This window comes from Callithrix jacchus, chromosome 11 (genome assembly GCF_049354715.1).
Source record: "Callithrix jacchus isolate 240 chromosome 11, calJac240_pri, whole genome shotgun sequence".
Lineage (NCBI taxonomy): Eukaryota > Metazoa > Chordata > Mammalia > Primates > Cebidae > Callithrix > Callithrix jacchus.
In genome coordinates, this window is record NC_133512.1 from 66363728 (window position 1) to 66387744 (window position 24017).

The following is a 24017-nucleotide window of genomic DNA, read 5'->3' on the forward strand; positions in this document are numbered from 1 at the left end:
GTTGCTGATATTTCCTTGGCATCTACACTACAGTTTTATTTGTCCTTTTTGGATTATGTCTTTTTCTGGCATTTTAGTGGTTACAGGTTAAAGCAGAAGCAAATATTGCCTTTCACCCTATCTTTCCTTTCTTTCTAATGTCTTCATTTTCTCTGCAGTTCTCTTTTGACTTCAAACATATGTACACTAATTGCTCTCTTTCACTCTTCCTCTCTCTCTCCATGTATGTATAAAATTTAAATATAGATGCACACACACGCATGCACACACAGACAAACATACATGACCTCCTGCCAGTGAAATTTAATGAGTTTTTCTTTCACTTCTTGGTTGATCTCTTTCCTACTTCAATCCTAACTGGCTCTCCCACTATCTCTTTCTTTTTCTTCTCTCTCTCTCTCTCTCTCTCTCTCTCTCATATCATCTAACCTGTGAAGTGTCTAACCTAGGGGTCACAAATAAGGCTGTCATAGATCAATCCCCATATTAAAATTAATATGTGAATATTAGAAGAATCTACAAAAGATCTGTCATTTCAGAAAACTAACAACCTTTGCATTGAGGAAGTAGTTCTTAAATTATCATCCTTGGACCAAAATATTGTATGACTCTCATGGAGTGGTTCCCTGGAATCCACATTTATTACAAATAGGTGACTCATGTACACAAAATTTCATAACAATTTTCTTGAACTGTTGTTTCCTATGTGGACCGTAAGAACAAGAGATAGCAGCTTCTCATTGTAATGTGATTTCCTCTTCAGAGCAGGGGAAATTGAATCGCCTACTCATTCTCATTTATTGTTTTGGACTAATTATACCTTCAGGACTTTAATACTAGGACGCTGGGCTTTCATGGAGGAAATGGCCTGTGAAAACTACATAAGGGTAGGAGACCTGGAGGGTGATGAGGCTTTATGAATGGCATCTTGGGGAACTAAATAGAGTGGTATGCGGCTATTGAGCTTCAGGGTGCCATCTAGCCAGGATGTCAAGGAAAGTAGCTAAGAAACCTATTTAATTGAGTGCCCTATACTCCAGGGTAAATCCTTATTTTGTAGCTCAAAATGTATGCAACTGGGGGGACTTTTAAGTAATATAATTAACTCAAATTTATAAATTTCAAAATGGCAGAGGCTCCTCTCAGGTCTGCAGTTAAGGGCAGGGGCCAGGAAGGAGTCCTGAAGCTTATGATGCTTCATTAGCGCTGATGCAACTTCAGCCCCACCTATATTTCTTATTTTGTACTTGTTCTTCCTCTTTCTTTAGAATGATTGCCAATAAAATTCTCAATATGCCCTCGGAGGCTGTTTTTAGTAGCAGCAGAGTAGGAGTACAGTCAACTTTATGACATTTTGCTTAAAAGAGTGAGCTAAGAAAAGGTTCAGTTCTTCCGTGCTCACCAGGCTCTGAAGATGTAATGTGTCTGCTTTGGGGCTCACCTCTCCTGTCTTGTCTGAATCCTATTCTCTCAATTGTTTTCTTGCTGTGATTTTTTTTTTTTTTTTTTTAAATCTCTCCTGCTTTGCTTTCTCTATCTCTGAGCTTCTCAACCTTGGTACTGCTGGCGTCTTGGATAATTCATAGTTGGGGATGGGAGTGTCATATTTAATCGTAGGATGTTTAGCTGCATTTCTGGCTTGTACCTACAAGATGCCAGTAGTACCCTCCCCACAGTCATGATAGTCAGGAAAACTTTCCACACTTAAATTTAGCTTACCTATCTAGAAACAAGATTCAGACCCTCCCATTGAAGACCCACATACGATGCATGCCTATAGTCCCAGCTACTCTGAAGACTGAGGCAGAAGTATTGCTTGAGCCCAAGAGTTCAAGACCAGCCTGGGAAACATAGTGTGACACTAATTTTTTTTTTTTTTGAGACAGAATTTAATGTCTCAAATTAAAGTATAATGTTAAGATCTTGGCTCACCTCAACCCTTGCCTTCTGGGTTCAAGGGATTATCTTTCCTCAACCTCCTGAATAGCTGAGATTACAGGCATGCTCCACCATGCCTGGTTAATTTTGTATTTTTAGTAGAGATGAGTTTTCTCCATGTTGGTCATGCTGGTCTTGAACTCCCGATCTTAGGTGATCCTCCTGCCTTGGCCTCCCAAAGTGCTGGGATTACAGGTGTGAGTCACTGCGCCTGGCTGAGACACTCTCTAAAAAAAAAAAAAGAGAGAGAGAAACACACACACACACAAACACTAACACACACCCTTAACCAGGGATCTACCTGGTGATTACCACGTCTTTCCTTCTTTCCTTCAAACACATTGAAAATGTAGCCAAAGCCTTTTATTTTTCCACTTTCTCACTTTCTATTTATTTCTTTGTTTTAATATCTTTTAAAACATAATATTTCATAGAGAAAAGGATATACATAACATAAATATATTAGAAAGTATAATAAAATAAATACATGTGAACCCAGTACCCAACTTCTGAATGAGAATATCACCAATCCTATTGCAGGGGCAGCTACCTTCATCTTCTCTCTGTTTCCTTCCATATGCATCCTGCTGCCCAGGAGCAATTACTACCCTTTCTTGTTTTCATTTTAAAAAATAATTTTATTATGTATTCCTATATAGTATATATTCCCTATACATGTTTCCCTACACAGTATATTAGTGTCACTACTTTTGAGCTATGTAAAAATCATATAAAATAATGTGTTGCATTCTTCCAGGATTGCCTTTTGTTTTATTTTCTTTTATTAATATTGTTTCTTATATTTAATTATGTTACCTATACTCATGCCTTATTTGCAGAGAAGCAGAATCATGAATTGGGAGCACAACCCAGATTTTGGTGTTTAAATCCTGGCTATGCATGTATAATATTGGGCAAGTTCTTAAATCACTTTGTGCCCCTGTTTCTTTTCCTTTTTTTGAGACAGAGTCTTGCTCTGTTGTCAGGCTGTAGTGCAGTGGCAGGCTCTCAGTTCACTGCAACTTTCACCTCCCAGGTTTAAGCAATTCTCCTGCCTCAGCCTCTCGAGTAGCTGGGATTACAGGCACACACCACCACGCACAGCTAGTTTTCTTTGTATTTTTAGTAGAGATGGTTTCACCATGTTGGCCAGGATGGTCTCAATCTCCTGACATCATGATCCATCTGCCTCAGCCTCTCAAAGTGCTGGGATTACAGGCATGAGCCACCGTACCTGCCTGCCTCTATTTCTTTATTTGTAAAGGATAAATATTCTCTCTTAAAAATGAATTAAATTTATGTTAAGTACCAAAAACAGTACGTGGCACATAGCAGTATGTAGAAGCTCTTATTATTTACTATATATTCTGTATAATAGGCTCCATCATATGAATATAGCACAATTTATTTATCCATCCCATGTCAAAGGACATTGGGGGCTTTCCAGTATTTCATTTTATCAATGTTGCTATGATCATTCTAGTAAACTTCTCCTGATACATGCATGCGGGAAAGCATCCAGGGTGTATATATTCAGGAGTAGAGTTGCCAGTGATAGAATATGTTAATGTCAAGATAATGTCAAATACCTTTCCAATGTGGTTATACAAAGTTCCACTTCTTCCATCAGTGCATGAATTCCCAATGAACTTAGACTCTTACACATATTCTGCTGTTCAGCTAGATTCCCACATTCCTCAACGCTCTTCCCTTGATTCATTTATGTATCTCTGCACCAATACCTTGCTATCTTAGCAACTATACTATTTGGGATTATTTTAGATTGTTTGATCATAAGTTTAATAACCCTAGAATCATTTCAGAATACACTGAGTATAAAAATTAGAAAATACAGTGGAAAAATAATATATTATAATGCCAGATATAATATATAATATAGGAAAATAACTTAGTAGAGGTAAGACAGTAGAGGTTGGTGAGGAAAGTAGGGTGGTCAGGAAAATATCATCTAGGGAGGTGATACTTAAGAAGATAGCAAAATAAAATGCCCACTGCCCATTTTTCAAGGCTCAGTGACCAGTTCTGACAAGTTACACTGCAGAGCTACAGAAGTAACATCAGAGTGTGTGCCTCAGGCTGATTTAGAAGACGAGGTCATTGAAACAGATGGACAGGCATTGACTTGCCAGTATGATGGTTGGTGAATCATCTTTATGAATAGGATAGTAACTAAATGAAAAAATATTCAATTAATGAGGAGAAAGTAGCAATGGATAGTGGTAGATGACCACAAGGAGGAAGGTAGCATGGTTGTGACCAGATGAACTTTAAAGCAGCTAGGGTTTTATTATTTTATTTTAAATCTTTATTTAATAGGTGAGTTTACAGAGGGAAAATTAGTGAGGAGGTGGCGAGAGTGATCAGTGAAAATATTTTCCTCACATGTGGGTTTAGAGAAAAAGTCACCATCATATCTGGTAGAGAAACAGTGTTCTCAGGGGACAACATGGTTTTAACCAGAGCAAGAAGGTAAAGGAATTTGGGGGGAGGAGGGAAAGATCAAAGCTGCAGGGATTTTGTTAATGACATTCCGAAGGATTTTACAGAAGGGTTTGAGGTATTGGAAAGGTGAGGTCGGTTTCGGGGTGGTGCAGAGAGCCATATGATATATGAGTCCAAGTATTCATTGTTGACCTTGGGGTGGGTCGGGTCAATACTTCCCATGGAGACTGTGGTCAACAGGGGTATGTTGTAATGGATTAGTGCTGAAGATCTCTTTAGGGAAGATAAATGACCTTTAATTTTAACTTCACTTGGAAAATGGAAGCCATCGAACATGTTGATCCTCACTCTTCCATCGCCAAGTCTACTGTTTCTGCATGATGTTTTCCACCCCTTTCCTTGTTATATTGGAGTACTTTCATCTTATATGAAATGTCACTTTTTAAACCTACGCTCAGGGTCCCAGCTTGTTGTTCCTTCTTAAGGGTTCGTTATTTTCTATCTTTTCTACATTATTGTTTCTTCTTTTTCTCTCTACAAAATCAACAACAAATGTAGGGGTGCTTAATTTCCCTGTGAGTCATGGATTCATTTGGCAGTCTGGCAAAACCAAGAGACCCTTAAATGCATAAAGTAAATATGTAGAATTATAAAGTCATTTATTAAAATAAAGTTTTAACTATAAATATTATAAAATATAGCTATTATGATATTAAAACAGCAATTTATGATATAATGACATGTACCTTCTTTATTAACATATTAAGTAATAAAACCTAGGAACAGGTCCCACTCATAAGCACCTGCATTTCCAATTAATGAGTATTCATAATATTTTGAGATAATTGAAAGAAATCTAAATAACATAAAATATATTTTCTCTTGGTAATGAAACTAGATACTACTAATACTACTATAGTTTGCTTTCTATATTTATATGATATTATCTGATAGAAATGCTGACAGAAGTTAATGATTAATGCAATAATTAATTTATTTTTCTGATTTCTGAGTTGGTGTATTCCCTGAATTCTTTTTTCAGGCCCTAGCTAACACCTCCTGCTCCAGAAAGCATTCTAAATTTTTGAGTTAAAAATAAATATAAATTTCTCAACTGAGCAAGTATAGTTCATGATTTACTCTTATCTACCTTCTTAGCCTAATCTCCACTTGTCCACACTAACACATTTCTAGACAGACCATTTCCATTTGCTCTTTTATGTAACCGTAGCTTTACACATTCTCCTCCCCTGGAATAACCTTCAAACATATCCAATTTTTAAAAATTGATTTTCTTTCTCTTTTAACCTAGATTTGGGGGAGGTTTTCCTTGCCCTTCCTTATTCCAAGGTTTAATTTTGATTCCCATATTGTATGAAAATTGGTTGTTTAGCTGCCGGTTTACTTATAAGATGGCTTCTTAAGAGCAGGCACTGTGTTATGTTAATCTTTGAATCAAAGAAGGAAAGTGTCTGTTGCTAATCCGAACACCCTCCACCAATAAATCTCTTCTCTTCACTGTCTGCTTTCTTGCAAATCTTATTGTATTTATTATCACAATCACTTTCAAACTACTTATTGTTTAATTTCAATTAGGTTAATTTTGTCTGGCTTTTACTTACCCTTATATCCCAAACCACTTATTCACCTCCTACCCACTTCTCCTCTGGCAAACAGGGTAAGAATCCTGTTTCACAGTGTGGCAGTAATTGTAACCTTGGCTGCATATTAGTAAACACCTGAGGATGGTGTAAATAATATCTGTGTCTTGGCTCTACCTCTAAACTGATGTGAGCACTAAGTAGTGGTACTTTATGAAACTCTCCCAGGTGATTGTACTGTGCATGAGGGTTGTGAAATGCTGGAGTATTAAATATCCTTGCTAGTCCTGGAAATACTGATCCTATATGTGGCACTAAATAATTATTTTCTAAATAAACATCAGAAATTATATGAGTAATCACACTTATAATTTTTCCCATACAATTTTGAAATAGATAAGAATCTATACTGTAATAAACTTATTATACTGTAGTATATTTTGATAACAATTTTGCTTCATAAATTATTTAACTCACTGCCTTTCCCAGACCATGTGATAATACTCTTTCCTTATGAACTTCTGATCTGTTGTACCTTTGCAACATTCATGAAAGACCCTAAACACTCACTATAAAATGCAAAACTCAGTGCTGATGCTAAAGCATACTCTTCACTCTAAAACTTCCAACTTAGTCACTCCATTTGCTTTATCTAATGTGAGAACCAACCACCTCCTCAAAGAGAATAATAGTTTTTGCACTTTATTCTATCTAAGTCTCCAAAGTTGCCAGATAATGTAAGACTTCTTAGATTAGAATTCTGACTTCAATCAAATTCTGATTTAATATTCTAAGAAATTGAAAAAAAAAGTGTGGGTGTTCTAATGTTGTTATTGCTTTTTGCTTTCTCTAGTGCCCTTCAGTGCAAAAAGAGCTTTGGCCAAACTAAGGAAAACTATTATCTAAGTAAAAACTTAAAACATCTGGGACTTTCTGATCATCATGTGACAATGTCAGGGCCTTGTATAAATAGAATACTCAGAAAGGGAAAAACAAAACATCCTGGTAGACATTTTTCACTTGATTGACTGTAGACTCAACCCAAATCTGCATTTGTCTCTTAAAAAAAATGTGTTTATAAACTTTAGAGTTTCTCAATTGGGGTAGGGCTTTAACTGTTGGCATTCATGGCTATTCATGTTTAAATTGCTATTCCTTTTTCTTGTATTAAAAGAGTCCTTATTAAGTTTTCTTTCACTTACTACTCAATTATTAAATTATAGCTCTGTATTGAGGAAAAATTTCCAATCTATTAATACATAATTTGAAAATAAATGTGTATGTTTCTTCTCATACCCTCTGCCCACAATTTATTTATAATTCCTATAATTTAAAGATACAACCAGAAGAGATAATGACATTTTGTTATGTTATTACTAGATTTTCTAGTTAGGAGCTTTCACTCAAGAGAATTAAATTTTATTTCCTCATAATGCATAGTTACTTAAACTTCAGTTGCTGGTATAATTTAATTGAACTTAAGTCTAAGAAGATTTTTAAATAGATTCATGTAAAATTAAGTTTTTAAATAGCTAAAAAATAAATTCTTGGAAAACTGAATATGTTCGCTATATCAAAAATATATTTAGGAAAATCCAAAAACAAGAGTAGTAACTACAAAATACAACTACAAAATATCTTGGTATTTTGTTAGAGCCAAGTCACTATTTTCACAGCTATTCTGTAATTCAAACAATTCTTAAAAAAAAAGTATAGGAAAACATTCCCTGTGACTTTAAAACATTTTAATATGGTGTGATAGCATTTTATTTTTTCTTTTTAATTTTTTTTTTCTTTTAGACTGAGTCTCACTCTGTCTTCTAGGGTAGAGTGTGGTGGTATGAACTTGGCTTACTGCAACTTCTGCCTCCTGGGTTCAAGCGATTCTCTGCCTTAGCCTCCCAAGTAGCTGGGATTACAAGCATGCACCACCATGCTCAGCTATTTTTTTTTTTTTTTTTAAGTGGAGATAGAGCTTCACTATGTTGGTCAGGCTGGTCTCAAACTCCTGACCTCAGGTGATCCACCCACTTCGGTCTCCCAAAGTGCTATGATTACAGGTGTGAGCCACTGTGCCCAGCCTGTAATAGCGTTTTAAAATAGTAATTGTGATAATATTATTTAGTGAGCTAAAATTAGTATTAACCAAAAATAAAATTCCTCTGAATATTATGCATGGTAAGGTTTTCCACATTGCACCTAAAATTGTTGAAAGCATTTTTCTGCCATTTTCTCTTTTCTATGAGCAAAACTTATTTACTTATTCATATTCCTCATATTTATTTATGTTTACCAAAAAGAAGCACTAGATCCAGTATATTTGTTTGTATTTCTTTATTGTTTGAAAGTTTGTCTTCATTCTTTCTGATCAATATTTCATTCCTAGAATACAGTACAGTTGACCAACAGTTGTATATTTTTTAACTTTGACAATTAAAGCCAACATGTTAATTTTAGCTTTTTAAAATAAATTATTTTAACTTATTTTAATTTAATTGTATTAGAGGATATTTTGAAGAGAGCAGAGACCAGAGTGTAACAGTAAAGAACATGGATTCTAGGGCCAGATTTTCAGGGCTCTCATCTGAACACTACCTCTTATTAGATGAGTGATTCTGGGTAAATTAGTTCACAGCTCTATTTCTCTGTTCACTTAAATGTAAGAATATATAACCATAGTATGTTTCTCATAGCTTTTGCAAGAAGATAAGATGAGTTATTAAGTGACTAGAACAGTGCTTGGAACATAGTAAGCACCACCTTAATATTTGCTATCATCATTGTTATCGAAACTAGATGATTCTAATGTGCTACCATAGAAAGTGTGGGATAGAAGTATTACATATTTATAAGGGTCTGTCAGAGCTTTGATTATTGCTAACATCCTACAGTATTTCCTTCCTAATTAAACTGGAAATTTTACTTGTTCTATTCACTTAACATGTTACAGCATTTTCATGTCAACAAACCTGATCTCTCAAACTTAACTGTAATCTACTTTGATGCATTGACTTTACTAAGAATGTAATAAAAGGCATATTGACTGATACAAGCCAATCAACAGAAGTTGAAAAGCAGAGACTGTGCTTAAGGCATTATTTCAGATAGGCACTGGTAGGGAGACAGAATAAATCACTGCCTTGCCCTTTATAATTTATAGTCTAGTAAGAGAGCTAATATTAAGTACACAAATCTTTGTTGTTCTAGATAGAGAAAATAAGAACACTATAAGGGATCAAAGGAACGAGAAATACTATTTGTTGAAAAAATATCAGCAAAGATTTTGTTGTGAAACTCTTTGGGAAATGTGCCTGCAAGAATAGTTTTGTTATTCTTACAGCAATTGCCATTATTAGTTTTGCTGCTAGGAACGATGCATGTTCTGGCAATCCTAGTAAAGCCATTATTGTCTTCACCATCACATAATGCCTTATCTTTGTGACAAAAACTGTGAAGGGTCTGAGATTTTATCTCATTCTCAAGACAGGTTAGGCTGTCAGAAAGCATTAGATGCTTGGGTCAGAGACAAAAGACTCTATTACTCATGGCACAGCAGGCAGCAAGAGCTTCATGTTTCCATCAGTGTCCTTGTCCCTTCAGTCCTGCAGTGGGTGATGCCTGGCAGCCTAGGTAGACACTGAACTCAGTGGATATGTGTCACATCTGAGGGACCCCAGGCTTAGGAAACTCCCAATCCTATAGGGGGGCTGTTAGCAAAACTGTCTAAACTTTGTCTAGAGAGAGACATAATCTTTACTATATTGGTCAGGAAATAAATTTTCCATTTGCCCTGGAGGGAGATTCTATCTCCTTCTTTTCAGACTATTTGAAAAGATAATGTGGAACAAAAGCTGTAAAAAGATGTATAGAAATGCTATAGAGAATTAACCACTACACAGTGTGTTTAACTGGAAATGATCATCATGAAGCTATTATTTAAGGCAATACAGAATAATATGTTATAAAAATAAGTTTAAAGAAGTCTTCCTTTTATATAATAATCAAAAATGAATAAGAAGGGATGCTAATATTGTAAAAAGAAGCAGAGCCCTGTATCTCATAAGTTATGTTATAAACATAATGCATTATTCTGAATTATGGATAAGGTATTATCTAATCTCGTCATATTGGTAAGGGAATTAGTAATGAAAATCTTTCCTGATAGATGATCCTAAAATAAACTTGTATTTTATTATATATAGTAAAATATATGTGTTTACATATATGGTCTGTATATACATGCAAATGCTCTACCATGTCCATTTGAATATACATCCCCAGTAAACTAGTAATTCCCAAATCAAATTAAATCCCAAATTAGAGTAGGTCTTAGAAATTATTTCTTAAAATCTGTCCCTCAGTGCTCACTGCAAGAATGGTTTTTCAATGTAATAGATCAGGTAAAGTTTATAAACTCTGCAGCTTCACTTCTAGGATTCGCCCTATTGTGGGGTCAGTGACTATCCTCAGGCTCATGCAAGACTTCACTGTAACCTGACACTGACCAATATCTTTCCCAAATCATACACGACTCACTGATGGAGTCATTGCTAACATCAACATCTATTCTAGGATTTTATGTGTGTGCTTCTTGCTTTAGTGTTGGTCTTCTTTCATATCACTTTTTTTTCTGTTTATTTTTTCTTGTGTTGCAACATCGAAAACAAAACTGTGTTTTCACTTAAAGTTTATATTGCCAAAACTGTGTCTTCCTTTAAAAGTTTATACACTGCACTACGGAAATTAAAGAATACCTGGTGTTAAATATAGTTGGTAAAAAAACTGGGGCTCATTGTACCAATGAATATCAATGTAATATTTTATACTTCTAATTCAAACCATAGTGTGCTTATTTCTAACATCATAAATTAAATCATTTATCATTATAAAATGCTATTGTCATCACTTAAAAAAATCCCAATATTACTCATGTATCAGAAACTGAATTTGGCTATATAATATATAAGTTAAGTGACAAGCTCTTCCAATTCTGGGATATAAATGCCTTACCTGATATTTTATGGGGAATTACTTTAAAAAAAAAAAAAAGCTTGTCTTTTTTTCCTTTTTTAATTGAGAAGGAGTCTCGTTCTGTCACCCAGGCTGGAGTGAAGTGGTAGGATCTTGGCTCACTGCAACCTCTGCTTTCTGGGCTCAGGCAATTCTCCTGCCTCAGCGTCCCAGAGAGCTGGGACTAAGTGTGCACAGCACCATGCCTGGCTAGTTTTTGTATTTTTAGTAGAGACAGGGTTTCACCATGTTGGTCAGGCTGGTCTTGAACCCCTGACTTCAGATAATCCACCCTCCTCAGCCTTCCAAAGTGCTGGGATTACAGGCATGAGCCACTACATCTGTCCTAAAAAAAAAGCTTAAGCCTTGAACATATTTAGGATTCAAACATAAATGTCAGATTTTAGAAACTAAAATGCCTATAGGAATCATGTAAAACAAGTCTGAAGCAAATCAGAATATCTGTCCCATTTCAACTCCAGAGGAATGTTGCCACACAGGAATGCATGCCTAGTATTGCATTTCTTTATATTTTTCTAGGGAAATCAGAAATGTGAATTTTTGTGCAAGATTTTTAAATTTTTAAACATTGGGTCCTAACTTTAATTATAATTTGACACTAAATAAAAAAATACCACTAATTAGAAACATCTAATATTTTGTTCTATAATCAGAATGTCTTTCCAGGCTGACAGAGCATAAGCTGGGATGGTGATGAACAGAGGAAGGGGAGGCATAAGATAATAGAGACTTTAAGGAAACAAATAAACTGCTATATACAGGAGGAGTCTGTCTTACTTTCATAGGCCTAGCAATACAGTCTAACAGCAGTAAACATTGACGCTGGACTGGAAAATGCTGTACCTGAATCCTTCTCAGCCAAGGCCTCTGAAGACTCTTAAGCATCCTGAGGAGAAAGAGGCGGTTTGTGAAAATGTTAATATCTTGAGAGGCCCATGCTACTTGGCTGTGCTATTTTAACTCCTTCAACAAAATGTTAACTTGACGATGAAAAGTGATTTCCTACAAAAGAGAAGGGAATCAGAAAAATTCTTAGGTAGCCTGGTGTATTAGTCCATTTTCATACTGTTATAAAGAACTACTGATATTGGATAATTTATAAAGAAGAGATGTTTAATTGACTCATAGTTCAGCATGAGCAGGGAGGCCTCAGAAAACATACACTCATGTTGGAAGGTGAAGGAGAAGCTGAGCACCTTCTTCACAAGGTAGCAGGAAGGAGAAGTGCTGAGCCAAGGGGGAAGAGTCTCTTAGGAAACCATCAGATCTTGTGAGAACTCACTCACTAACACGAGAATGGCATGGGGGAAACTGCTTCCATGATTCAATTACCTCCACCTGTTTTCTCTCTTGATCAATGGGAATTATGGGGATAAAATTCAAGATGAGATTTGGCTGGGGACACATAGCCTAATCATATCACATGGCTTCAATGAGGCAATTAAGTAAAAACTGTAGAGTGTTTTGGTGAGAACCAACATCCCTCAAAGATAAAATCCGTCATCATCTGACCAGGCGAGCCCATGAAATTGATAAAGTAGCATGAGATGGTGCTCCCCTGCTTAAAAAAGGAGGTGGACTAAGCTTCTTCATTTTGGTGAGTAAAGGTGATTGATCCAGCAGATGTGGGGATAAACAATATTAACTAGGAGACTTAAGCTCTTGAGGCACAAAAATGTTTTGGGAACTGAGCAGTTGCTACAGTTACTCAAATGAATCACATTCCTTTGTTTTATCTGTTTTAAATAAAACCCATAGATTTATTGCGATGTGGGTTTGCACAGATAAATATGAATTTTAAAAAGAATCTCCCTAAAAGCATCTCTTTGATAAAGTTGTGGTAAGGATTAAATTACAATATTGTATTTAAAGCACTTGGCACAAAAATTGGAAAAGTTGATAATGCCAAGTGAGGGTATGGGGGTATGGATTGCTGGTATAGACCTGTAGTCATTTTGGAGAGAAATCTGATACTACATTCACAGATGCAATACTTACTTGCCCTAAGAGCCAGTATTCGTCTCATGAGTACACATACCAACGATATTCCTACACAGATCTGAAAAGGGCATGTTCAATAAGGTAACAATTTGATGTGATAGAGACTTGGAAGCAATCTGGGCATCCATCACTGGTAGAGTTGATAAGAAAATGTGAGGGATCCACAGCTTAACATTACAAAACACTCAGAAACAGCAGGCTATATGTATGCATAGGACTACTGAGGGACCTCAAAAACCCAGTTCTTATTCAACAAGGTAGGAAAGAGATGAGATTTAAATTCAATACTATTTACATAAATTAGAAATATATGCACAAAAAATAATATACACTTTATAAGAATACATACAAACAAATAAGGTACCTGGTAACAGGCTATAATAGTTGCCTCCTGGGGGGATGGAAATAAAACATGGAGTGGGGGAAAAGGAAATAAGTAATTAACTAAAATAAAAGAGGGACCTTTTAAGAGTGTTGATGAAAACGAATCCTGAATTTAGTAGTATAACAAACCCAAACCTCTGCACATAAGTTGATAAAGCAAAAGAAGGAAAAAATAAAGTTCTTAACACAATGCTTGACACATAGTACACTTTTATAGAGCAAGCAAAACGAGGACCAAAAGGAGTCTGAGAAAGGAAAAGGAAAAAGTGATAAAACAATTTGTTTAAAAAAAACAAGTTTTGCAATTAGAAATGTGTGGAACTAGTTAACAAGTTTAATTGATTTCTGCCTATGGTCTCAGCAAAGTGCTAGATACTATTAGAGGTGAAAAGGAAAGATTTGACATATTCTTCTTACTAGAGAATAAGCCAACACACTCAAAATACAATGCAAACTTTCTGAAATCCAGCTGGAACCTGGAACTGGTAGAGTTAATGTTTTTTAAAAAATAATCAAAGACCTCGTGATCTGCCGGCCTCAGCCTCCCAAAGTGCTAGGATTATAGGCATGAGCCACAGCGCCGGGCCTATCAACATGGTGAAACCCCCATCTCTACTAAAAATACAAAAATTAGCCAGGCACGGTGGCACGTGCCTGTAATCCCAGCTACTTAGGAGATTGAGGCAGGAGAATTGCTTGAACCTGGGAGGCGGGGGTTTCAGTGAGCTGAGATTGTTCCATAGCACTCCAGCCTGGGTACAGAGTAAGACTCTGTCTCAAAAAAAAAAAAAAAAAAAAAAAATCAAACATACAGTGTGGTGTATTACTGGGTGATACATTATAAGTCAGCATTTAATGAGTCTTTCATCCTTTAATCATTGTATGCAGCAAACATTACAGAGAGCCCACCACACAGCGGGTTCTGTGGTAAGTAGTAAAAACACAAGAAACTGCAGAAGTCCCTGAATTGGAGGAGCAGTCAGGTTTAATATGGGAAAGGTTTGGTTAAGCCATGGCTCATCTCTGAAGGGCCAAGACTTGAGATGAGCCTTCAAAAAGACTTTTTTTTTAAAAGGTTTATCATAAAGTAAAAGCCCAGAGATAACATGAATAAAATAAAGCTCCAGTAAATAAATCAAAATGGAAATGTTTTGAACTGTAAAAAAAAGTGAGGTTTTCAGTGAGGTTTATTTTTATATGCAGTTGCCATAATAGTACATTATCTTTTGTTTTAGATACACTGGCCTAATACAGCTCTAAAAATAGAAGAATGCATGATGAAAGGAAAAGATGTGGTAAGTATTATTCATTGTAAATTAAACAAATCATCAATTATATCACTAGTCAACCACAAATAACTGAATCACTGAATTTTTTTTTGCTCTTATAAAAAAAAGCATGTATGCAATTTGGTTTATGAAGAAAGTATGTATATGCATATAAAATACATAATTATGTAAAATTAATTTCAATGCAGAGTTAAAGCAGAAGTGCCATTGAGATTTTGGTTTTTATTTTGTTTTTTAATATCTTAATCAACCTGGATTTATAAATTCCTTACGCTAATGCTTATTTCCCATGTATTTGGCAGAAAAATAATTGCAGGTAATTTTTTCTGGGAACAGTTAAGCACATTCTTTGTGAGATTTCACCTTACATTGTTTAGCAAATTAGAAATTAATGAAGAAACAAAAAAAGAACAAAAAAGTTTGAGAGAGGCAAAAAACACATTTTATCTATTCCTAAATGTTTTCAGGGTCTCTTCTACTTTAAGAAGCAATATTCTGTCTTTCTGTAGTCTCCTGCTGTGTGTGAGTGGCAAAGTGCTGTGCATCAGCATCCCTGACGCAGTCCCTAACACACTAAGACGTCCCTGATAGGACTTTCACTTGCGGGCAGTGGCTAGCTGATCTCATGACACAAAGGCACCCTGGAGAAAGGCCTGGACATCTGCCTGTGAAAGTGGAATTATCTTTTTTTTTTCAGTAAGAAAAGAGAATACTCTATAAATGACTAACACATTATACCAACTCCTCATTCTCTGTAGAGGCTGGGTCACAGCCAAGGAGTGAGTCAACACATTCCTGTTGCCTTAGCCCACAGCATGATGCTGACTAATTCAACATACTCTTAGGCCATGTCAATCTAAGTTCAGCTGAGCCAAAATATGGACTCATAGGCTCACTCTCAGATGTGACGGGGAGTAAAGGGAGGAAAAGCAGGTGCTTATAGAAATAAATGACAGATATTTTCACCACGCCTGAATGATCAGATTCTACCAAATATATGGATCACCCAAAAAATAACATAACATGTGAATGCAAACTTGAAGAAATAAATATACCTGTGTGCCTTGGATAATCGGTTCAATAGTGCACTTCTTGCCAAGGGCATACTATTATGTCAGTCACAATAGTATGTAATATATATAAAATATAGTAATACAGTAATTTATCATAGTCTTATAACAAATATAGTAATCTTATCATAGTCTTAAAACAAAACGTTATTTTTATTGTTTAAAAATTCTCTCTGAAAGTGCTTTATGTGAATTTGAGTATGAGAATATAAGACTTACTTTCCAAAACATTAAAATTTTGTTTGCTCTAAATACTGCATGTTTTGGGAGGCTGAGGCAGGCAGATGGCTTAAGCCCAAGAATTTGAGACTAGCCTGGGCAACACTGAACAACCCCATCTCAACAAAAGATACAAAAAGATCAGCTGGGCATGGTGGCACATGCCTATAGTTCCAACTACTCCAGAGGCTGAGGTAGGAGGATTACTTGATCCTTGGAAGGCAAGGCCACAGTGAGCCAAGGTCACACAACTACATTCCAGCCTGGGCAAATGAGTGAGACCCTGTGGTGGGGGGGAAAAAAAAAGACTGCATGTTTGTATATGAATAACTATGCTTTTTCTAATTATTAGTTTTAATGACTTTATGCTGATTCATTGTTTATACTGTACTTAAAAAACAGCACTGGGAATAACTTGGTGGAACACATTGCCATGCAAATTTTTACACATGAAAACATTTCTGAACAGTACTTTTTTATTCCTCAATTGCAAACTAGAATGCATGAAAAATAAGGCACTCTAATTATAAAATGTAATTTATACATCACTGCTAACTTAAATATGTTTTAGTCACCCCAGTTTCTTTTCCAAGTTCTTGTCCTCTTTTTATCTACCCCTCTTGCCTTCTTCACCCAACAGAAATGTGTGGTAAAACATGAGATTTTAGGACTAGGAAAAACAAAAATCAAAAAGGGCTAAACATGTTTATTATACTAATAGATTATTTTCTTTTTCTTCCTGCTTTAGGGTGAATGTGCAAATTATGTTCGGGTTTTGCATCACTATAATAAGACACACCTTCTGACATGTAGTACTGGAGGTTTTGAGCCACTTTGTGCCTTTATCAGAGTTGGATATCATTTGGAGGTAAGATGTTTCATTTATTGCTATCAACAAAAATTATGCTTAAGATAATCTTGTTCTCAAAGAAAGACGGTAGCATTTCTTCTCAAGAAAGATAAAAGCATTTGTGATGTACTGAATCAGTTTGCTTGAGACAGAGAAATAATCTTTCCGGGTCTTTAAAATTATTGTTGGGTACAAAATCTGTGAACCAATTAATTATGTACTCATTCACTGAAGAATTTTATTTGCTTAATTTGCCCACTTAAGAACATCTCTTAATATCAAACTGTGTTCTTTATTATATTAATATTTTCGTTAGTTTAACCACCAAACTGGAATATGTATATGTGTGTGTCTGTGTCTGTATGTGTGTGTGTGTGTGTGTATATATATATATATAATTTACATAAACATAATATTTTACAAGGAACATGCAAAGACTTTTCAATTCTGTAATTACTTTCTCAGAGTCAGGTGAGGTGGGGAATACAGGAGAAGGGAAGATTTCAAACAGAGTTAAGATAAATATTACTTGGTGCCGGTTATACATCTCTTCCACTAAGATTTTGCCGCTAGGTGATACTGCATAATAAAAGCAAATCCTGACTGAATCCTGCCACACATATAATATTTACCAGCAAGCAGGCTCAAAGATAAGTCATATAACCTATTCCTGTAAGCTGGGTGAATCCCAACTCTCATTAATTTTAGGTACGTTTTGAAGCACTCTATGTCACCATTTTACCTTGAAGCATATGAAACAATATGCTCCGGTGGCTCACGCCTGTAATCCCAGCACTTTGGGAGGCCGAGGCAGGTGGATCATGAGGTCAAGAGATCGAGACCATCCTGGTCAACATGGTGAAATCCTGTCTCTACTAAAAATACAAAAAAATTAGCTGGGCATGGTGGTGCGTGCCTGTAATTCCATCTACTCAGGAGGCTGAGGCAGGAGAATTGCCTGAACCCAGGAGGCGGAGGTTGCGGTGAGCCGAGATTGAGCCATTGCACTCCAGCCTGGATAACAAAACAAACAAACAAACAATATGCTCATATAGAATCTAGTATTTTTCATCCACATTGCAAGGCAGAGTCCTACATTACGACAAGGCACTGATAAAACAGAGGTCTAGATATTCTGTTGTTGTTAAGCAGCTAGACTCATGATTCTTACATTCCACTTATGAAAGAGCAGCACTGGCCATAAAATATTAGTATTTCTAGCCCCCACATACAAAGAACACCATTTCACTACTAAAATATTATTTCTGATATTCCTTATACTAGTTAACACTCAGGTGCAAATATAATTCAAAGTGTTTGAAGTTCTCAATAGCTGCCCCTGGAGATTGCCTGTGATTTAACTACTTCAGCTGTTAACTATCTATGTAGGGAGAGTTTATGATTAGCATATTTTAAATGTTAACTAACCACCCCTAGTTGTAGATTAAATTAAGTAACATGCACAAATACAACATATAGTATTTATTGAATTACTTTAAAGAAACAATGTAGATGACATAATAGAACTTTAGACAGAGGTAGAAGGTAAATCAGGCCAGTGCAAGGTCAGAATATATACATGTGTGCAAACTTACAAAGTATACATATGTATATACATGTGCGTATGTATACACAGAATATATACCTCTTATGGTGCAAATCTGCTAGCAGCAAAATTAGTTTCATTTATTTGAAGATGCTTATGTTTCACCTTTATTTTTAAAGAAATTTTCCGGGCCGGGCGCGGTGGCTCACGCCTGTAATCCCAGCACTTTGGGAGGCCGAGACGGGTGGATCACAAGGTCAAGAGATTGAGACCATCCAGGTCAACATGGTGAAACCCCGTCTCTACTAAAAATACAAAAAATTAGCTGGGCACGGTGGTGCGTGCCTGTAATCCCAGCTACTCGGGAGGCTGAGGCAGGAGAATTGCCTGAGCCCAGGAGGCGGAGGTTGCGGTGAGCTGAGATTGCGCCATTGCACTCCAGCCTGGGTAACAAGAGCGGAACTCCGTCTCAAAAAAAAAAAAAAAAAAAGAAATTTTCCTTGGTTATAGAATTCTGGGTTAATAGTTGCTTTGGTTTTGTTGTGTTTTGTTTTCTTTCAGTATCTCAAAACTGCTTTGTCTTCTAATCTCTTTCTAAAATAAAGTAAAGCTTTATTCCTATTGATATTTTCTTTTTAAAATAGCTTTATCTTTTAGGATTTTGTCTTTACCATTGCTTTTCAACAGTTTCTGTAGTGCGACTTTAGGTGTGTAGGAGTGGGAGTGTTCAGTATCTATATTTCTTAAGATACTGAAATTCTTGGATATATAATGTTATTTGTTTCATCTAATTTGGCAAATTTTGGCCATTATTTCTTGAAATAATATTTCTCCATTTACCCATGACTCTCCTTTAGAGATTTCAAAATATATATATTACATACGGTGTATATATATATATATATATATATATATATATGCATACATATAATTGTGTGTGCGTGTGTGTATATATACATATATATATATATATATATATATATATATATATGTATATCTGTAATACTTCTAGGCATTGACCTAAGACATACAGTGCATTTTTATTCAACTTTTTTTTCTCTACTTTTCAGATTGGAAAAATTCAATTGATTTATATTCAAATTAATGTACTCTTTCTTCTGACATCTTCAATGTGCTATTAAGCTCACCCCATTGGCTATCCCATACAGACAATGATACATTTCAAAGTTGTATTGGCCCATGTAAACTTACAATGGGCAGTAGCTACCTTTTTCACCTTTCTAGTCACTGCCTCTTATTTGCTTGCACATACAGTTCAGGTGTCAGACAGGGATTTTGAAGATAATTTATAAGGGTACCATATCTTCTAGTTATCACCCCTCACTTTTCTGCCTGGTTCTAGCCATTCCTTTCCACATGAATTAAGGGGTTTCCTCAAGTGAAAAATCTCTCTAGTCTTTGTCTATTCTTAATTGATCTCCAGTGCCTTCAAGCAGTTTTTAAAAAAAAAAAATAAATATATATATATATATACACACACACATATATATATATATAGTTTGTCATTATTTTCTTTGAAAGATTATTGTCCAATATAAGATACATTATCATTAGCAGAACTCGAACTTGGTGTACTTCAACTTCATACACATGATATTCAATAATTTTATCTCACATAATTATCTAAATAATTATTGAAATATTTGAGTCATGTTAGAATCTTTAATTATGACTGAATATTATTTCAATCAAATTCTAGTACTTGAATGTTTATATGATTGAAATAATTATCCAAATATCAGATAAGATATATTTTGAAAAAATATACATTTATGTGTCACAAGAGGAACTGGTGACCATCCCATAATAAAAGCAGTATGAGATTTATCCCCAAAATACCAATGAAAGGCTTAATGCGATTTTACATGAGGGAATGAAAAGTTACAAATCATTTAGGCAGGGAGAATACTCTGATTAAGCAGCTAAGAGCAGGGATGTATGGAATCAGTTTGCCACCATTTATGTTCCTTAGAGAACAGCAGGAGATCAAGGTGGGACAAGTTGGTGGAAGATTTTAATACTAGATATTGTCCTTCTGAGTTATTCTAAAGACAGCATAGAGACCATGAAGGACTTTTGAACAGAGTATTTGATTGACAAGACATTCATAATATTTAAGATTGATTCAAGCAGGGAGGGGTGAAAAGTAGAGAGAAATTAAGGAGGCTATTACATGATCTTTATGAGCGATCATAAAGGTATTAACACTTGTTGCAATAGCAAAGAAAAGGAAGTGTTGAACTCAAGTAAGAAGCTGCTCAGCAGGAGAGTTTCTGTAACTCAGCATTTTATCTGATGTCGAAGATTAAAGGGAATTAAAAAGCAATTCTAATTTTATTTCTTGCTAATTGGGAAGAAATGCAAAGTTCTTAACAGCAAGAGAGAGCTATGGAAGTGGGTAGGTTTTTGTAAGAAGCTAACAGATATCCAGTATTTCTGTTTTAATTTTTTTATTTTCACTTGTGATTGTTTCAGTGATTGAGTCTGGAGGTAGGAGAGGGCGTTATCAGAATAGATTGAATTATTAAACCCTGGGGAGCAGTTAATAGTCTCCTCTGAAAAAGTCTGTCTTCTCTCTCTCTCTTTCTCATTCTGCTCTCTTTTCTTCTCTCACTCTCACTTTCCCAAAATGACTTGAAAAGTGCCATTATTTAGGTGCTGGAAGTATCAATATAAACAGAGAATGAGCAGTCAGAGAAAGATAAGATATAAGGCAAATCAGCTTAGTGCAAAATCAGAATTACATTAAGAAAAGTTTTTAAATGATAGTTAATATTATCAATGGTACAGTTTTAGTAAGGGGATAAGTAATTAGAAAGGAGATTATTGAATAATGGCACAATAAATGCATTAATATCATCAATGTAATAAAGAAATAGAGTCATGGCTGGGCGCGGTGGCTTACACCTGTAATTCCAGCACTTTGGGAGGCCGAGACAGGCAGATCACCTGAGGTCAGGAGTTAGAGACCAGCCTGGCCAACATGGTAAAACCCTGTCTCTACTAAAAATACAAAAATTAGCCAGTTGTGGTGGCAGGCACCTGTAATCCCAGCTTTTTGGGAGGCTGAGGCAGGAGAATACCCTAAGATCTCGGCATTGCACTCCAGCCTGGGCAACAAGAGCAAGACTCTGTGTCAGAAAAAAAAAAAAGAAATAGAGTCATTAAAGAAAGTAAATATGGGGGAGGACATATTTACTGAATGTGCGCTGAAAGAAGAGTTTTCTTAGAAGAGCAGATAGAGGAAACCTAAATTATTTATTTTTTTGCTATAGGCATTGTCAATGAGCTTTTGATTTTGCATCCTACTTGATCACTTTGTTTTTATTGGGGGATTTCATGGAGAATAAAATGAATGCCTCTGCTCCTATTCTTTCAAAAGTCTCAGAGTAGTTTTTAAATAGTAACGTGAGATACAAATATAAATAGCTACAGGTTTATGGCTACCTCTGATCTTACATCTCAAAGAAAATGGAAATTATGTGTTGAATATAGATGCTCAGACAATAAGAAACAGAGTTTTAGTTATAAAACATATTTCTAGAGTGTTGGCAAAGACCTTGAACTCCTGCAAAATTAAAATGGCTGTCATTTCTTAACAACCAACATTTCTCTTAAGTGTTAGACGACTTTAGCACAAGAATATTAGCATGTTACTATTTGTTTTAGTTTTCTTTCTTGCAAACAAAATACCAAAAATATAGCTGATTAAAACTCAGCTTCACATACTTATTATCTCAGTTTCTGTGGGACGAGCGAGCCCAGGCACTGTTTAGTTGACTAAGGTTTTCCTAGGCTAAAATCAAGGTGTTGCAATCTTTCTGTAGCTCAAGATCATATTCTAAGTTCATGTGGTTATTGGCAGAATTCATTTCCTTGCAGTTGTAAGACCAAGGTCCTCATTATCTAGATGGCTGTCAGCCAGGAGCTGCTGTCAGCTCCTAGGGACCACATGCAGTTCCTTGCCATGTGTCCCTGTCATAATATGGCTGCATACTTCTAGGCCAGCAGGCAAATCTTTCTGTTCAGTTTACTAAGAGGAAATTATACAACACAGCTTAATCATGAGAATGACTGTTCCATCATGTTTGCCATATAAAGTAGTATAAGTAGCAATTTCCTACCATATTCACAGGTGGGCCTAGGTACAGAAGCATAGGACAGCTGTACTTGGGAATGGGATTCCTGAACACCATAAGCATTCTAACCACTACAGTATTCTTTACATATCTTACATGTGAAAGAAAGGTTGCATGAATACAGGCGTTTTAAGAAATGTTTCTGTGAGGGAAAGGCACAAGCCCAGAACAAAGGATGAGAAATCAAGCTGTTCTTTTTTTGAACTTTGTAGTGCTCCTCTTAAAACAGCATTTCTCTTTGCAAGAATCAAGGGATGAATGTGTGGGCCATTTCCAGAATTTTTCTGCCCAAACCTGGAAAAATTTGATTGTCCTTGAGAGCATAAGCATTTGAATATAGACTGTGGCCATATTTTAACAGATATAGTATATTTTCTCAGTCTATTTTTATTTAGAGCATATTTATATCAATTTTTACATATGCAGACTAAATTAGTCTTGCAAATATATTTTGCATCAAAGATAATTACCAATATACTCCATGATTTTCAGTATATGGCTTTGATAAAAGTTTCTCCTAGTGCAGAAAGTAGCAGCATAGCTATTTGGACATCACTGGCTTCAAAACCATGAGGGTTATATATATACCTCTGAGAGCACAAATCACTCTGAAAATATGTTCGATAGTTTACTCAAATAATGTTTTTACAAGGTAGTAGTCCACAGTTAAATGTATAGACTGAAAATGATGTCTTTTTCCATTTGCTTGTATTCTGTAGTTAAATATTTTGTAATGTGACAGCAAGAGATTACTATTTAGACATAACAATATTCTTGCCTTTTAAAGTCGTATGTGTTACAGGTTATCTCATTGGTCCCTGAGAACGTGAACTCCATATTTTAAGTAAATATTGAAAAAATATTTATGAGCAATGATTATTATTCCAAATAAATTAAAACATACATGCTAAAAATACATGAATTTCAAAATCAGATGTTTCCTGCAAAAGTATTTAATTAATGTTTGTTTCTTAACATTTTGTTTTGGTTCTGCTTATAGTACAAAGTAAAAAATTCATTGGGTAAAGTTTTTGAAGTTCAAAAAGTTACCCATTATGTGACTGAAATTTGTCTTTTCTCTTTCACAACTGAGATTATTATAGCCATGCACTTAATATTCTTTGTCCTTTTACAAAGAAATCTTAATTTCACAAACCTTTTTTTTTTTAATCAACTCTGAGAAACAGTGATGCTTGTGTTGCTAAGCAGCATTCCTGGTGGCCACTAGGGAATGAGGGAGCCAGAGAGGCATATCAAGAACTAGGAGGAGGCTTAATCCAGAGGGAGCAGTGAGTGCTACTATGAGAGCTTGTATTTTTTTCCCACTTGAACAAATATAAATACATGAACGAAGTCAAAATAAGGAAAAGTGAAGCCAGGCATGGTGGCTCATGCCTGTAATCCCAGAACTTTGGGAGGCCAACGTGTGTGGATCACGTCAGGAGATTGAGACCATCCTGGCCAA

At 35.5% G+C, this 24017-nt stretch overlaps 1 protein-coding gene across 2 annotated transcripts in view; it reads left to right on the plus strand.

The window, feature by feature from the left end:
• The window catches only part of SEMA3E (semaphorin 3E), a 276720-nt gene that overhangs the window by 162327 nt on the left and 90376 nt on the right, over window positions 1-24017 (plus strand). For both annotated transcript variants that reach the window (XM_002751652.5, XM_054237356.2), the window contains exons 3-4: window positions 14654-14713; window positions 16745-16864. In XM_002751652.5, the coding sequence (XP_002751698.1) occupies window positions 14654-14713; window positions 16745-16864 (180 nt within the window). The remainder of the gene's footprint in view (window positions 1-14653; window positions 14714-16744; window positions 16865-24017) is intronic.